The sequence below is a fragment of the Leptonychotes weddellii genome, chromosome 2 (genome assembly GCF_054177405.1).
Source record: "Leptonychotes weddellii isolate Sample4059 chromosome 2, ASM5417740v2, whole genome shotgun sequence".
NCBI lineage: Eukaryota > Metazoa > Chordata > Mammalia > Carnivora > Phocidae > Leptonychotes > Leptonychotes weddellii.
The window spans coordinates 6304596-6322928 of record NC_138370.1 but is presented as its reverse complement, the minus strand read 5'-3'; the positions used below and the strand labels follow the sequence as shown (position 1 = coordinate 6322928).

Below are 18333 nucleotides of genomic sequence, written 5' to 3'. Positions count from 1 at the left end.
GAACTTACATGACACAATGATAAGTAACCTATGAGTCAAAGAAGAAATTGAAAGGCAAACTAGAAAATGCTTTTCCTTAAATGAAAATAAAAGTACACGTATCAATATTTGTGGTATGCTGCTAAAGAAGTACTTAAAAATTTGTAACACTAAAACTATATCATAAAAGACAAAATGTCTCAAATGAATGATATCTTTTATTTTAGGAACTTAAAAAAAATACATTAATCCCAATCTAAACATAAGAAAATAATGAAGAGTAGAATCAATGAAATAGAAAACAAAAATTGAGAGAAATCAATGAAATAAAAAGTTGGTTCTTTGAGGAAATCAATGAAATTGATTAGCCTTTAGTCAGATTGGTCAGGAAAGAGGGAGACAGAGAGAGAGGGAGGACATAAGCCACTAATATCAGGAACAAGAGAAGTAACATTGTGACAGACTCTACACATACTCAAAGGAAAAAGGAAACGTGAAAAATTTTATGCCAATGAATGTGACAACTTAAGTAAAATGAAAGAAATCCTTGAAAGGTAAAACTATCAAAGCTCATCCAAGAATAAGTCAATAATCTAAATAGATGTGTATCTATTGAAGATATTGGATTCACAGTTAAAAATCTTACTACAAAGAACACTCAGGGTCCAGATGGCTTCAATTGTGAATTCTATCAAACATTTAAAAAAGAAACAATATCTTTGCTCATTTGTTTTGTTTCTTAAATTGCACATATATATTGTACACCTGAAACTAACATAACATTCTATGTTAACTATACAGGCATTAAAATTTAAAACTTAATAAAAAATAAAAAAAATAACCAACTCTATGCAAACTCTTGAAATTATTCCAGCAAAAAAAAAAAAAGTTGGCTTAATACTTGAAAATCAATCAGTGTAATTTACCATATTAAGCAGCTAAAAATGAAAAAACATTATGATCATCTCATGAAAGCTTTTGTCCTTTTATCACATAAAGTTCTTTAAAAGAATGTTCATATAAACTTTGTTTGTAATAGCTAAAAACTAGAACAATGTAAATGCTCATCAAGAGATGAATGGGTAAACAAATTATGGTATATCTATACAACGGAATACTAATCAGAAACAAAAAGGAATGAACTTGTCACAAAGCAGACGACATGGATGAATTTTAAAAATAATGATGCTGTGTAACAGAGATCAGACCCAAAAGAGTACATACTATATGGTTTCAGTTATACAGAATTATAGAAAATGTAAACTTATCTGTATGAGAGGAAACAGTTCATTGGTTGCCTGGACATGGGGGAGCAGAAGTGGGTGACTTGAGAAAACCTTTGAGAGTGACAGATATAGTCACAATCGTGATCGTGGTGATTATTTCATGGATGTGTACATATGTCAAAATTTATCAAATTGCATATTTTAGGTATGTGCAGTTTATTGTATGTCAGTTATATCTTTTAAAAGCAGTTATAATAATAAATGAATAAGTTTTTGTCTCAAATTCCTTGCTCACATTTAATTAAATTCAATAAACTCTTGCGCTAGATGCTACAATAAATACACTGATGAGTGAGATCCATTCCCTACACAGAAGCTGGTTGGTGTTAAACACGGGGGCTAAGGCAGTGGCAAATATGATTTTTATCAGATTGTAATTTGGAGCAGGTTGGAAAAGAAGAATGGGAAGGAGGAAGAGAAGGAGAAGGAAAGAAGGAGAATGAGCAGGAGAAGAAGAAACATCTGGGCTTTGGTCAACCCAAGAAACAAGAGATTCCTTCATTGTTCAACCATAAACTAAGTATTTATAAGATTCCAGGCACCATGCTCATCACTGAGAAAATACCTTTAATAAGTAAGCATATGATGAAATAAAACATACACTTAGATCATGAAATATAGAAAAATAATGAAGCATGAGGGAGGAAAGAATTCATTCTGATGGATTAAAAAGGAATGTTTGACCATGACAATGATGATAAGGAAATGAATAAAAATTAAAATATTTCAGTGAACATCAAGACTGGAAAGAATTGCTCCTCCTATGGGAATAGTATGAAAAATGTGCATTGGTGAGACAGTTTATCTGGTGTGACTGAGGAACAAAAACCCCTCTAGTAAGGTTGGCAAATAGGACACATAATGGAAAAGTAATGGGGAATTAACCCAGAAAGGTGGGGCTGTCATAATATTGTGAAAGAAACTGCATCCCATTGTAAGTACTTTGGAATCAATTCTGTAAGCACATGGATATTTAAGAACAACCGTATGACTACCAATTGTTGTAATCAGTTGAGATGGCTCACAAGTAATTCATTAATTATAATAATTATGGCACTCATGTTTGTAAATAATACAGTTTTAAAAAGTTGATCAAGATTTTTCCCTCTAATAACATCATACTTAGTAACTGGCTTTCCAGTATTCTTTTTTTTTAAGATTTTATTTTTAAGTAATCTCTACACCCAACATGGGGCTCAAACGCAAAACCCTGAGATCAAAAGTTGCATGCTCTACCAACTGAGCTGGCCAATATTCTTTCTTAAGTATGAGGGATGTGCAATCACAATTGGTGAGTGGTGGAATTTCAATAATCCTTGTAATAATCACAGGAAAGTGTCAAAAAAGTAAATTATGAAACCTGTATATTATGGCAGAAATATTACATATGTATAAATACATAGGGAGAAAGAAGAATCATTGATGATATCAACAATGGGGGGCAAGTTCAAAATTAGGGGAAAAATTTTAGGATGCATTAGGAAAGGATGAACAGATGGAGTGGAAAACAATAAAAGTTAACACATGAAAATAAAGGTAAAATGTCAACATCTGTATACAAAACATTCTAGAAAAATATAAAGGGAAAATAGCTTGTATAAATTATTTGAAGACATATGACCCATCATTTTGCAGAAGTTACATACACAAACACACAAACATGAACTCAGATAGAAAAAAACCCAAAGTGTGCCAAAGAAGTTATAAATAAACCACTAGGGATATTTACAGGAAAATTCAACGACAGCAAAGACAAAGGGAACATTCTAAAATTTTCTAACAAGAAATGGCAGATCATCTAACAAGGAAAAGCATCACAGCAATATTCGAAAGGAGGCAGTAAGTAGGGGCAGTGCTTAATCTCCTGGTCTGGTGCCACCTGCTTTGAATCCAGGGTCTATCAAACATGAGCACTATCTCTAACATTAAACAGGATATTTAACTTCTTCATAGCTCAGTTTTCTCATTTACACAATACAGATCATAATAATTTCCATGTCGTAAGATTGTTGGGAGTACTAAATACATTACAATATATAAAACCCATAAAAATTCAGCCAAATACATAATAGACATTATATGGATATACACTATTACTGTTTTCAGATTTCTTGGTAGCAGTATTTGATGGAGAAATGCAATGAAATGACATTTTTAAAATGCTCAAGAAAAGACAGTGCGAGAATTTTATATCCACTTGAACAATTATTTAATTATAAGGGTGACTAACAGAAAAAATATAATAAATATAAAGAAGGAATAAAGATTAATATACCAACACATTAACAGCATATAATTAAATATTAATTCATAATTATTAGTCATTCTTTATCCAAAATTTATTCAGAGTATTAAATGTCAAGTTTATGTTTTTTACATTTTATTTTAAGTTTTTACATATATTAACTAATTTAATATTCACATAAACCCCATGAGGTGAAGAGAGGTTCACCAAAGGTCAGTCAGGGTAGGTCTGATAGGCAATCAAAAGTATCTCCATACTAAGCCTTCTTTGTAAGGTCTGTAAATGTGAGACAGATCTTAAATACAAACCATCTGTTCCTTGTTCCCTTTCTGAGTCTTTCCTCCATGAAAGCTTGTTTACAGACGTTATCTCTAAGAAATGGTCCCTGAGTGTGGTTTCAGTGGAGGCAGAAACCTTTCTTTCTAAGGAGTTTGGATTTTGGTTACCTGTCCTGTTGTGTTCTCTTCCACATAAAAAGCCAATTTGTGGTTGAGTACAATTATGGATGAAACCAAATATTTCATAACAAAGGACTGGCACTAGCCAGTTGGCACTCATATGCAAATGTGTGCAAAACACCGAGCTCTATTGTTTCTTTTGGATGAAATATGCACACGTCTCCCAGTTTTTGAGTCACAGCAAGGAATGACTAAGGACAGAGAAAGCAGTATTAAAGTTAGAGACCTTGACTTTTCATGGTTAAGAAATAACAATCGTTGTTTACCTACCCAGCACCTTAAGCCTACAATCATGAAGGAAATTGCTAGGAGGAAAAAGAAAAAAAGCATTCGGATTCAAGCATGGTCCCAGTCAACTAAATCTAGTTCTGTAGGTCTCTGCTGGAGGCTGTCCACATCCTGCAGTTGCCATCTTGCAGTGTTGGCACAAAGCTCTGTTGGGGAAGTTCTCTCCACCCAAGACCAACTGCTTCTAAAGAATTCTTAAGAATTCCTAATTTTAAATTTTCTAAAGGAAAATCAATCCTGTTGTCCTGCTGTCAGTGGGGTTAAACTTTTTTTTTTTTTTTTTTTTTTACTTGGGACACATGAATCTAAGTATTTACTTTCTCAAGTTTAACTGCTGTTCTAGTGGTCAAAAATTACTGGAGTTCCCATCCATTGTGGGTCCTCATCATTTTATATGGTGTCTCTTCTAGCTGACAAAGTCTGAGTTTTTTAGGTCATGTAGAGGCCACTTAGGAGAAGATGAAGGAAATGCAACTCATCCCTGTTAGTACTAAGACTGATTAGATTGCCTGAGTCTCTTAGAGTGTTTTGCCACATCTGCCCAAAGCAAAGTAGAGCTTAGAATTGGGGTAGAAATGTGCATCCTGAAAGGAGACCTGTGATGCATTCTTATGGTAAGAGTCAGTGAGTGCTCATTTGAGTTTAAAAATACCACTCACCTTCTCTGTTTTTCATGAGGACTGAGAGTAATACGAACAATAAAATGTCCGAGGTGACATCAAGGCTTTGCAAAGTTCTCCAGTAATACCCCAGTACACTGAGTGCCTCTGGTAGTGGAGAAATAGGTTGGAATTCCCCAGATTGAAAGCAGAAGGTCAAGTAATTTTTTGCTACTATAAGAACTACACCTTTCCACCAAACAAAAGTTTCATTCCACCTTGAAATTAGCAAATATTAACTAGGATATTCAAACTCCATCACAAGGTATAATTTTATGAACACATTTGTAAGTATTCAAGGGTACCCTAAAATTTGGGTTCTTCCACATTACATCTTTATAGTTTTACCAAGATTAATCTGATGCAGATGAGACATAAAACCAGAGACATCCTCAGCAACCTTAATAAAATTTTCTCACCAATGCTGATAAAAGTACAGTGATCAATTTGTCTTCCTTGGAGTGGGTAATTTCTTGTTAAATGTTTGCAAGTTTCCAATTGAAGGCTTCTGATGATGTCAAGCAGCCAAGTTGACAGAGATTATCCCCATGCATTTTTCCCCCCAAAAATCTTCATACTCTAAAACAGGTGTTATGTCACAAAAAATATTCCTCAGTAAGAATCTTTGGGAGTTTAAGGGAAAGTGAGAAATTGAGTGCTTGACTGTCCTTTGTGGCAACTTCATTGATTTCATATTTCCTTTTTTCCCTTTGGTTTTACTCAGCAAGGGTTTAGAGGTCTAGCTAGCAACAGGACCATTTTCCATCCCAGTTTTTGCTTGCATATTAAATCCCCTATTTCTGACTTAAGGCCATTCAGTGAGGAAAGAGCTGTGGTCATATCTGCTCTAAGAGCTACACCTAAATGTTTTCCAAAGGGGTTAAAGAGCCTATTCCCAAAGTCTCCAATGTATTCATCTATTTGTTTGTGGGAATGGTCTCCAAAATTTTTGTCTAATATTTATAGTTTTTCTAAGTTCCTCTGATTTTATTATGGGATTTGGGGTCTTCTAAGCCACAATCAAAATATTCACAGCACCTTTTCCATTGAATTTTATCACATATGAGGTTCCTAATAACATATAAATCAATTGATACAGATCTGGGAACGCTGAATTAAATGTTCTTACAACCGCTGCAAATTGCTCTGTAAATTTCCGCCTATCCTACACAGGCTTTGGAAAGCCTTTGAAAATCACTCTCAGCTCAAACCACAATCAGGGCTTAAGTTCCACCATAAGGGGCTTGTTCTGATCTGGTTAACTTTAAGAGACAACTCAGCTTTCAGAGCGGGTGGCTGACCAGCAGGAGAGGACAGCTGGTCAGAGTGTTGGAGGCAGGGGATAATCGAGGGCCATAGGATAGAAGCAAAGTAAGATCAAAACTTTTATGTTCAAGTTGTGGTTTGAGCAGATCTAAAAAAGAGATAGTCTTTCACATTTTTCATTGGTTTCCTTCACCAGAACATTTAGAGAGGCAACCATGGCATCTGAATTCTCTTGCAAGCTTTTGCATACCAATAAAAGAATGCACGTCATTGAACGTTTGCAGTTTTACTCCCTTTCCACTCTAAACCACTTCTCAAATGAATAATTTTTTTCCAGTGAAAGGTTTCCCAAAATGGCTACTGACGTTAAACTATTGTTGGTAAAATTATGCCATTTAGGAAGCGACTTACATGTATTAGTTACAGAGTAAATACACTCAAGACACTTTCAGAAGACACAATTTGGGTTTAGGCTGAGATGAACACATGACAGTCTAGCAGTGGTCAGTCAAATCTGTGGTTTGTTGACCTTATGTCCTGGGCACCCAAACTAATGGCAAGGCAGCTTCCAATGGCCAACCTGACAGGTCTTAGAAGACATAATGTTTGAACATGAACTTCCTGCTAACCATTAATAATAGACGATAATGAAAAGAGTAGTGACAAAAAGCAATGTTGCTAATAATGAGGCAGCTTTCTCCCAGGGATATACATCTACAAATCTGATCAAATAACCAAAGAATACCTGAAAGGCAACCTTCCAGGACAAAATACACTTAGCATTTGATAGCCTGATGAAGATAGGCTGGAAATGAGATCTAACGCAAGACTTACCTCATCACTGTGGGCCTCAGTGGCTCCCCATTTCTGAATTGAGGGACTTGGGCTTTGGTACAAAGGGGATTTTCAATAGGATCTTGGTGAGACTTCCAGGTGGTTGAACTCCCCAAAATATCACCAGATAACCCTTCAATAAACAAAAGTCACATTTAGTAGACTTATTGCAATAAGGGAGAACACCATTGTGACAGTTTTAGCAATGTCTCAGGAGAGATAAGTCAGAACTAGAATAATTATAGGACTTTAGAGTCAAGACTCAAGTATGTTTCAGAACTAGAATAATTGTAGGACTTTAGAGTCAAGACTCAAGTATGTTAAGGTAGGTCTTTCAAAGTGGAGAGTTGGGTAGGATTGGACAAAGTTGTGATGTCACGGTTTAGGACTGGTTGACACATGTAGGTGAGGGTCTTGAGTAAACTGTTACTGATAAGGCTGTTTGCAAGAGTTCAGTTATTGTCTCAAATATATTGATTTGTGGGCATTTCCTGAAGCAAACAGTGGATTTAATTACTAGTTTGCAATCTTATCTTTCCTAGGCTAAAGTTTCCTATAAGGAATAACTAAGTCACTTTGATATAAGGAGGTTTATGGTTTCCCACAAGTCATGTTCACAGATGGTCTCAATTCTCAAAGACTGATTTAATACCAATAAAAGTAGAATTTCAAATAAAAACATCAGATGTTACAAAAATGGGCATACACCAGTAAATGAAAAATTTGATTTAAAAAAAAAAAAAAACATCATGGGGGTGCCTGGGTGGCTCAGGAGGTTAAGCATCTGCCTTTGGCTCAGGTCAGGATTCAAGAGTCCTGAGATCAAGCCAGGATCCCAAAGCAGGCTCCCTGCTCAGTGGGGAGTCTGCTTCTCCCTCTCCCTCTGCCCCTCCCCCTGCTCCTTCTCTTTTGCTCACGCTCTCTCAAATAAATAAACTCTTAAAAAATAAATTTAAAAAATATCATGAACATTTCATTTTAAAATTCACTCTCAAGGGGGGCCTGGGTGACTCATTCAGTTAAGCGTCTGCCTTCGGCTCAGGTCATGATCCCACAATCCTGGGAACAAGTCCCACATCGTGCTCCCTGCTCTGTGGGGAGACTACTTCTCCCTCTGCCTCTGCCTATCTGTCTGTCTCTCATGAATAAATAAAATTAAATAAACAAATAAATAAAATTCACTCTCAGGACAAATATTACAATATGCTCAAACTTAATATCCAACAGAAAGAGGACATACAGAATTGGTTCCAAAATCAACCGTGTATAAAGTCACCAAGAAAGCCTCAATGCAGCTCTAAACTCAACATCATCTAGAGTACAACTAAGTATAATAAAATTAAAAACTATTAGAAAAAATTTCATACATCTTTTTCCAACAACAACAAAAAAAGAAAATCGAATAACGTCTCAAAGAAAAAAAGTCCAGAGAAAACTAAGGTAAATTTACAACTGCTCTCCAAAGAATGCACAACAGCCAAAACTGGCAGATAAAGGTAGAGCAGAGAAATTCTCCCTTTTTACAGTGAAGACACTCCAAGAATGAATGCAGTCTTCTGAGACTGCAGTCTTTTTTTTTCTCTCAAGGATACTTTTTGCCAGCATTTCTTTTACTTAAAATAATAAGTGGTAAAACGGTAACATTTTTGAGAGGAAAAAAAGCCTGTATGTGCTTACAGCTGTATTTCAAATAAAATAAATCAGTTCACATGATATATTTTTGATACATTTTGATTCTGTTAATTTGCAGTCTTCACTCTCTGCCAGGCCCTAGGAGTGTTGCAAATGCCTGAGATTCCCAATGTGGTTGCCTATTAGGGTCCAATTAAACCAGAATCCTTGATGGTGCACTCAAGCATGTATTTTTGAAATCTCCTTTTGGTATTTTAAGTGCAAAGTTGAGAATAGCTATAATAGGTAATGGTTAGAAAGAAGCTCCAGCTTCTACTTCAGTCCTACTAGTCTGGCTTTAGCTCTTCCCTTTTCACAGCTTTATCAGTACCTGAAGATAAATATGGCAAACTGATGAAATATGAGTAGAAGGACAGCAAGAAGTGTAACAGACCCAGGGTGCCAGCATCCCAAAAACATCTCAACATGCTGTGATCTTGGGACGACTCACAGAGTAGACAGAACATAATAAATAACAGAGCTCAAATCTTGGGCACAGTAAACCAACTTCACAAATGCGAGGTAATATACATGGGACTGAACAGCAGTACACATGAAAAATTCTTGAGGAATTTAGATTTTAAGTGTAGGGTGAGTCAATACTCATTTGGCTGCCAGAAAATAAACTCCATTCGAGGCTGTATCAACAAATGCACAATGGCTGGATAAGGAAGACACTTTCTACATGCTTGTAGAACACTTTCACTACTGAGCCTTGTTCTGAGCAGTAGACTATATGAAGAACATGGAAAATTAGATTAAGGTTGATGAGGGAACTTGGAGCTGTCATTTTCATAAAAAGGATATTTAGCTGGGAGGAAAGCTAGCATAGGGAGAACATGACAGATGTTTTCAAAATATTCGAAGAACTCACATGTGGAAGTTAGATTAAATTTATTGTGTAAAGTCCAGAAGTCGAAAGCAATGGAGACGTGGAAGGAAATGCTTTTCGGCAATGTTGATTTTCAAAAAGCACAGAGGACTCCCTGTCCCTGGAGATATTTTGAGCCTTCAAGTACCTAATGGGTGGGGGGAGTTTCAGAACTTGAAGAGAATTGAATTAGGCAACAAAGTCTCTTCTCAGTCTAAGATTTTATGATCAGTGTATTTAAAAGTAGCTCGGGTTTTCCATGTTCTGTACACCGTTGAAACCCTGTAGCTAAGTCACAGGCAACTCGTCCAGTCAGCCCCAAGGAGGGAGAGAGCAGGGCAATCGGCGCCACAACGTGATTTTCCAATGGGGGAAATACAGTGACTTTTCTGCAGATGTCACTTTCTACAATATGAAAAACACACGTGTCTCTTTATCACTCCCTTTCTCACTGAAACCCAGCTTTCCTGCAGAAACTGACAGTGTGTCTTTCCTTCCCGTGAAGATTCTGGCTCTTCATCCCCACCCGCCAGGAGTTTGGGATTCCAAGGGGATCATTAGCATTCATCCCAACAGCCCGCGCTGCACTCTGAGCTCTCTCCCGTAGTTCTGGCTGCACATTAAGTTACCCAGATGCAGGGAAAGAGGGGCCCGCGGCGGGCTCCAACGTCCCGGCGGGGTCTCCGCCATTGTGATGATTTTCTCTCGGACCTTCTGGAACTCCGGGACAGTTTGCAAACCTCGAGCGGGGCGCGCAGGGCGAGGCGTGCCGGGCACAGGGCAGGAGCCCGGGAGCTGCCGAGGACAAAGGGTCGGCCGGCCTTCCCCAGTACGCCGACTTAGTCGCGCTCCCCTCCGCCCGGCGCGGCCCGCCTGCCCCAGCTGAACTTGCCCCTCGGGCCGCGCTCCCGGGAGGGGGAGGGAAGAGGGGTGGGGACGCGGGGCGCCTGGGCGGAGGCGCGGGCAGCAGGGAGCGCGAGGAGCGCTTCCGAGGGAAAGTGAGAGGGGAGGGCGGCCGGGCTCGGCACGCTCCCTCCCTCGGCCGCTTTCTCTCACATAAGCGCAGGCAGAGGGCGCGTCAGCCATGCCCTGCCCCTGCGCCCGCCGCCGCCGCCGCTCGCCCCGCGCTCCGGAGCCGCCCGCGCCGCCGAGCTCCCCGGCCTGGCCGCGCGGCGCCCCGCCGCCCTCCTCCCGGCCGCCGCTCGCTGCACCGGGGAAGGGGAGGGGAGGGAGGAGGGGGCCGCGGGCTCGGGGGGGTTGGAGGGGCCGAGCAGCGCAGAGGGGGTCGGCTTTGCCCCCCTCTTGCCAGAAAGCGAAAACAGAAAGGCGAACCGAGGAGCCGTCCCCCCTCGCCCTCGCCCTCGCCTCACCTCGCGGGCCCCGAATGCGGGGAGCTCGGACGTCCGGTTTCCTGTGAGGCTTTTACCTGACCCCGCGCCCCTCCCCGGCACTGGTCAGGAGCGCGACGCGCAGCGTTGGGAGCGCCGAGCCGCGGACCGCTGCCGCCGCCTCCGGCCGCCCTCGGGGGTCGCCGGCGGCTCTCTGCGGAGGGAGCGCAGCGTCGCGGGGGCGCCACGCGCCCACCCCGCCCCCACCGCGGACCGGCCGCCGCGCTCCCGGTCCTTCCACCATGCACTTGCTGGGCTTCTTCTCTCTGGCGTGTTCCCTGCTCGCCGCTGCGCTGCTCCCGGGTCCGCGCGACGCGCCCGCCGCCGCCGCCGCCTTCGAATCGGGACTCGGCTTCTCCGACGCGGAGCCGGACGCGGACGCGGCCCAGGTAGGTGCGCGACCGCGCGCTCCAGGGTCGGGCTGGGGGCGACGGCGGGGGCGCTGGGGTGTTCGGGATCCTGTGGACCCAGGAGCCGCGCAAAGTGTGTGTTGCTGTTTCACCTTCCGGACGTTGCGTCCAAAGTTAACCGAGCGGACTGCGCGCTTCCTCGGAGAAAAGTTTTCTTCTTGTTTTTTGTTTTGTTTTTGTTTTTGTTTTTTGCATAAAGTTGTTACTAAGTAGGAAAGCAAGTCAGGAGAAAGCAAGGTAGAAGCAGCCACAGAGGTGGCTGGTGATAGAGATCACAACCTGCTTGGGAGCAGTCCCCGCGGGTGCGCCCAGCGGGCTTGAGCCCTCGCGGGGCGCGCGGCTCCGGAGAGCCCGGGTTCGTCCCGGTCGGAAGTGCTCTATTCTTTCCCTATCAGATTAGTGGCAGTCCTTCAGGGGCTAGGACGACCAGGCAACCGAGGTTTATTTTCCCGGAGCGTTCCTCTTGCTTGGAGCACTAGGCGATTTTAGGGAAAGTGTAAAAAAAATTTAGTCACCGGCTTGAGGGCTTAAGACTTCATTCAGATTCACTTGGAGAAGTTGGCCAGAGTTGGGCTGCAGCAGGATCTCATGTAGATCACAATCAGGCATGACTTTTTAACTTTATAAATTCTGCGTTTCTGAAATCTGGTAAAATACTGAAAAGTAAGGTGGATTGTTTTGTTTTGTTTATTAAATAACATGTTTTAACCCTTTGCCGGAAAGTGTTGCCAAGGCACTTTTGAGATATTCTGATTTTCAACAAGGAGTTACTGTATTTGTGGCAGCTTTGACTTGCTCTTCCAAAATGTGTACCTAAAACGTTCAGATCTGACATAAGGATGGATAGTATGCTTAATAGGGTTTTGGAACTCCTGAAGAAGTTTTGTATTGGACATACTATGGGACGCCTCTTTTCAAAGACTTGCAGTACCCCTGACTGGGTACAGAATGCAGTGCTTTATTTCAACCCCTGGCCAGTGGTGTGTGACTGTCAACTGGGAGGTGACTTGATTAACGTATGTTGAATGTGTAGAAACTGAATTGCCTTCACAGTTATATTTTGAAACACGTTTTACCATTGAGAAGAATAATTTTTTTAAAAAAACAAACTACCTTTAAATTTTAAATTTGGGGGATAAATTATTAAAAAAAAAAAAAACCAGAATTTGTAATTCAATATAGGGGTCAAGGGAAAAAAAACCTTGAGAGTAAAAAAATATGTGTTAAATTGCAGAACAGAGTGTATTATGTGATTTGTAAAATAATTTTCAACACAAATACTTAATGTTGGTAGATTATCATGAGAATGTTCTCCTGTGTTTAAATGACACAAAAATGTAGCCTAAGACCCATTAACACTTCCTGTAACTTGAATGCCTTGGATATCATGATATCTATTCACTTTCTGTCTCTGAGGAGTCAAATTATTAAAAGTATGACTTAGTAAGGCAACACCCAGAGAGGTGGCTGGTGAAAGAGATCACGTAACCTGTTTGAGAGCAGGTTATTGCCTGTGGTAACTTATTTGAGTTTATAATAGGAAAGTGTGAAGAAGGAAGTAAAATGAGAAGTCTTTCCTGAGAAGCCAAAAGCCTGTATGAGAGTCACTCCCTGCTGGGTCAGCTTTGAATGAATGTGCCCATGTGTGCGCATGCATGTGTGTTATGGATGGGCTTGCAGTTGGAGGTTCAAGTTAATTTATTTTTCATCTTCAAAATCATATTCGTTGGTGATGTAATCAAATCTTTCTTTTGCTGTGAAAATCTTTATGTATCTTTATTCGCTTTTCATATTTAGCCATCTTTTATATCCTGTATGGTGAATATGAGTTGATATTCTGGATGTGATAGGGACTCTTTTTCACTTGATGAAACATCACTTTAGATCTCTGAGTGCCACAGCCCATAAGACAGTATATTATTTCTGCACTAAGGTGTTCCTCATTGGTTGAGTGAAGGCTTGACAGGGCAAGTGTCTTTAATGCCTTTAGCGAAATTGCTATGTCCTTGCCATGAGATTCCCAAGAGACGTGGTCCAAAGACTCCATGTCTCTCCCTAGTGGCCTAAAGAAGTGACTCATGAGGAGGTGAAGCTTGGAGAGGAACTGATTATTAATTTCCTATGAACTACAGAAGCCCCAAGAAGAGATTTCAGAAGGTAAATAAAAGACACTAAATATACAAAATCTTTGACAAATGCAGAGTTTTGGTAATTTACACTTAGGAAGCATTTTTATGTTTAAAAAATACAAAACAGCTCACAAACTATAAACCGAGCTTAGCCATCCAGTCCTTCACCAAACCCCCAAAGCCATACAAAAAAATGGGAGGTAAAATCACAAATACAAACAAGATTTCCTTGTTCCTTGACTTACATTTGCATTTATTAGGTTCCTTTTTCTAATTATTCGTAGTTATATGACTTACTAAAAGATCCCAGAATGTTTCCTGTTAGTGCAAGGAAGCCAACATCAGAAAAGTTAGGCAAGCAAAGTGCTGCCTATTATATAATTAAAATTAAGTAGGCATGATGGGAAAAAGAGGAAATATTTAAAATTATCATCCAACTAAAAAACCTGCAAAACCTAGAAAGAGCACTAGATGGCTAAATGCAATCATTTGCCCACATGAGATTGCGTAGAGTTCACTCTGATTGGTTGGAGTTGGGAGTTTTGATTTTTAAAAGAAAAAATTGTTTATAATTTAAAAAGGGAGAATTATGTGTAGTATACTTTTATTCCAAAAAGTGGGCTAGCAGGGAGTATAAATAGCTAGATCCTTATATATTTTAGAGCAATGAATTCAAGGAGAGCATGTCTTATGTTGCACATGCCTGTGTTAAAGATTAAAGTCAACAAAAGAAAGCTTAAAGATTTATAATCTTGTATCAATTAAGGGAATAATCTAGAAGATCAAATATTATTGAATGAGCAAGTATAACTTATTTTCTGCTTTACATAAATAACTTTAAATATCCCTACTTTATAGCTTAAATGCAAAAAAAAAAGAGATTAGTTTAATCGTAACACTAATTACTTTAATGAGAATAGCTATTTTAAACGAAAATAGTAAAAGCACATATGGTTTATGGTTACTATCACAAAAAACTTCCTAATAATGGCAACTAGTTTGCAACATGCCAGATTTTCTTTCTCCACTGTTTATAATTCTGCGTACTTTTGTACTTGTTTTTATTTGTATTTACTGTCTCAGATTAATCAGTGATGATGTTTTTCAAAATACCATGTGTGTGTTAACTGCATTAGAATTCCCTAGAGGTCTTTAATTTTATTCCCCTTACCTGAGACCAACCAAATCTTTGGATTTGGGTCTAGGAATATACGTTTTTAGCTAACATCCTAAGTCATTCTCATGCACAATGACAGTTTTAGAGGCACCGATCTGTGGTGTGTAACAATGACTAATTTCATTGGTTTTGGCATCTTCATTATGTAACTTGAGTTTGCAGGGTAATCTGTTAGGCATGGAGCATGTTAAAAGACATAAGCCATTTTTCCTCTCTTCAAGGAGCTTACAACTCAAATAGAAAAAATAAAGGCTTAAGCACAAAAAATACCATGAGGTATTAGGGGAATGGTACCAAAGCATTGTCTGTGTCCTGAAGTTTGCGCAAAAGAGTCAGCCATGTGGCCTACTTGGTCTGAGTGCCTTGGCATGAGGCAAAACGTGGGCTGTAACTTGGGTGAGAATTTCCAGCAGATGACTAGACTATATCAAGCACACGAATCCCTTTCATGTCGTGGATGGGGTGAGAAGGTACGAAGGCAAGGGGTTATATAGAGTAACAGTGAAGAATCTTAACTATGAATAAGTTTTTGGAGATGGGTGGGGTTGCACTGCATATGATCTAAGCTACTTTAAGGTGGGTTACGGAGGGTGATTCATGCTCTGAGCACCTGAAAAACACAGGTAATAAGAAAAGTATTGAAATCATTTCTGGGATTGACTAGAGGTCATAAAGATTTGCTGGGGGCATGGTCTAGTGAAGAAGCAACAACAGTATTTTAGAAGGGAAGTGATGAAGAGAGCAGAGTTGAGGCAGTGGGAACAGAAGCCAAAGCTGTCACAGAGGAAGAAACCATAGATTTGTTGACTAATTCATAAGAAAGATTAGGGAGTGGAAAAAATGAACCTTGGCATCAATATTTTAATCGTGGGACAATGTGGGTCCTACTTGCAGGATTAGGGCATTGCAGAGAAGAGCAGAGACTGTTTTTCATGGATCGTTGATGGATGATGACAGTGTTATTCCATAAATCACTTGAGATTTTACTAGTCTAAAAACTCTTTGGAGAAACAAAATAAGCTTTACAAATTTTTTATTTATTTATTTTTTATTTTTTTTATTTTTTAAAGATTTTATTTACTTATTTGACAGAGAGAGACACAGTGAGAGAGGGAACACAAGCAGGGGGAGTGGGAGAGGGAGAAGCAGGCTCTCCGCTGAGCAGGGAGCCCGATGTGGGGCTCGATCCCAGGACCCTGGGATCACGACCCGAGCCGAAGGCAGGCGCTTAACGACTGAGCCACCCAGGCGCCCCTAAGCTTTACAAATTTACATCCCATTAGAGGAAAATAATTGCCTAGGATCAACAGGACTTAAACTGTGTAATATCCTTAAAGTATTTGAGCATTTGACAAGTACTATTAACAATCCCAAAAGGAAAATTAACAGTCTGCATATCCTACTGCTCTGCATTGAAAATGGAGAGGTAAATTTTATTCCACTAAATTAGGCCATAAATGCAACTGTAATATGTAGTCATTGACTTGCGGCTTTCTCTGTGCTTCATGTCGCGGTACCCATGACATTTCTCTGATGTACTGCAAATGTCCATACTTTCTGGCAGCAATCTCTGGAAAGGAGGTTCAGTAGTAGGGAAATATGAAATGTCTGTGAAAAGTGGAAACCTGTGAACTCTCTTGTGACTTCACCTCACTCTGCATCAATTTATGTTGGAGGCCCAGAGTTTCAGTCCCTAAGAGCCCCTTACTGAGGAGGGCAAAGGATTATAATGGAAGGATTGGATTCTTGTCCCCTTTTCCCAAGTATCTAGTCTTTCATGGCAAGTCTACAGTTTTTATGATTACGAATTTCCGTAGAGTATATGATGAAGTGTTCTGTAAGCCTCCTCTCTTGTAAGAGATTTCTGACCCAACTCTGAATGATGCTGGGGATCTATAGTTTGGGACATAAAAAAGCTCAATTCATCCTTCATTTTGGTTTCTACTTCTTTGTATTCTTTCTTCTGAATTGTGGACACCTGATGGGCTGTCATTTGTTCAAGAATCGATTATCATCGGGGCGCCTGGGTGGCTCAGTCATTAAGCATCTGCCTTCAGCTCAGGTCATGATCCCAGGGTCCTGGGATTGAGCCCCGCATCGGGCTCCCTGCTCCGCGGGACGCCTGCTTCTCCCTCTCCCACTCCTCCTGCTTGTGTTCCCTCTCTCACTGTGTGTCTCTCTCTGTCAAATAAATAAATAAAATCTTTAAAAAAACTAAGAATCAATTATCATCAGAATTGCTTCGTGGTGTCTCTCTCTCTATCAAATGAATAAAATCTTTAAAAAAAGAATCAATTATCATCAAAATTGCTTTGTAGGAAGCAGTTCCTGATATCAGTGGCACATCTTTAGGGCCAGTGGGTCTCTATTCTTGTCTGTCTGAATTGATCTGAGAAGGTGGAGGGTGGTGGATTGGGGAGATTTCTTTCTGGCCTTCCAGTTCTGAGGCTCTTGAGATGGGGGTCTTGGCCTCCTTATCAACATGGGATCAACCAGGAGTTCTGTTTCATAGCTCTTTCTAGGATGTTTTGGGACTCAGAGGCTGGTGGGAGAGGAAAGAAGGTCACCTGGGCTCCTGGCACTGGTGTCTTTGGCAGCTGTAGGAGTATTTACAGGTTCAGATCACTCCCTGGGGACCAGTCATACCTCTGTATATGGAGTAGGCATTCCAATAATAATTAGGTCTCCTCTGCAATATCCTGAGCATCTCTGTGTGCCATGAAGAGAGCATGACAAGCTGAGAGCTATACAAGTTAAGTTTGTTTATTACTACATCTTTCTGAGATGGATGTTAATATATTTCATTAAAGATAATAAACCCAAGACTCAAATGACTTAGCCAGGAGCAAGGATAGAGCTTTTTTCTTTCGCTTCTCTCTTTAAAAAACTTTTGCAGCCCATATGTTAGAAAAGTGTGATAATGGGTTTGGGCCTTCTGGGTTTGTGAAAGACCCAAGACCATATATATTCCTTTCTTCCTGCAAGTTGTAGCTGTGGGCAAGAAGGCACAGAGAAGAGGTACTCTGCACATAGAGCCTATCCACTTTCGTTTATTTAAGTCCCAATTCCCTACAATTGGACAACTCTGAAATAAACTTGTATTTTCTTCCAGGCCTTACCATGTGGTGCCCCCCTGATCAAAGGGTGGTCACAAATGGCCTAAATCCATAGTAGCCTTGCAAGAATGACTGCATAACAAGAACTCTAACCAGAATTCCTGACAATCACACGGTTTTTCCAAGTTGCACTAATATAACTTAAGTGAAAGCCTACAGTTTCACCTATGCGAAGTGAGCTTTCAGGAATAATTGGATTTGGAAAGAATGAACTGTGGTTGGTAGAAGCATTACAGTTCCGCTGATTTCCAGTCATACAATGTTTCGTCTTGTACCAGTTACATTATTTCTGGTAGATGTGCATTCTATAAATACTACCTAGTCCTACAATTGTTGCGGAAGGCACATTTGTGAGTTCAGATCTGTATAAATTGTGTTAAGGTATCATTGATTTTTCACAGTAGAAAAAAGAGATATAACAGAGAACTTTAAACAAGGGATGATAGTTCATTTATCTTATAACGTAATTCTAAAATTTACAGTAAATATTATAGATTTATATAATTGTTTCTTCTGAAATTTCCTCATGTAAGTTATTCAGGTGGTGGATTTACTC

The 18333-nt window shown here is 40.0% G+C and overlaps 2 protein-coding genes across 5 annotated transcripts in view; one reads left to right on the top strand and one right to left on the bottom strand.

The window, feature by feature from the left end:
- The window catches only part of LOC115936763 (uncharacterized), a 364196-nt gene extending 353722 nt beyond the window's left edge, over window positions 1-10474 (bottom strand). For all 4 annotated transcript variants that reach the window (XR_014140963.1, XR_014140964.1, XR_014140967.1 and 1 more), the window contains exons 1-2: window positions 9561-10474; window positions 7016-7148 (exon numbers count right to left, since the gene is read on the bottom strand). Coding sequence is in view for 1 of the 4 variants with exons in the window: in XM_081807235.1 (XP_081663361.1) it covers window positions 7016-7020 (5 nt within the window). In the remaining 3 variants the exon portion in view is untranslated. The remainder of the gene's footprint in view (window positions 1-7015; window positions 7149-9560) is intronic.
- Window positions 10475-10677: 203 nt separating this feature from the next.
- VEGFC (vascular endothelial growth factor C) overlaps window positions 10678-18333 on the top strand; it is a 90347-nt gene continuing 82691 nt past the window's right edge. The window contains exon 1 of the mRNA XM_081812884.1: window positions 10678-11334. Within this exon, the coding sequence (XP_081669010.1) occupies window positions 11188-11334 (147 nt within the window). The 5' untranslated portion in view covers window positions 10678-11187. The remainder of the gene's footprint in view (window positions 11335-18333) is intronic.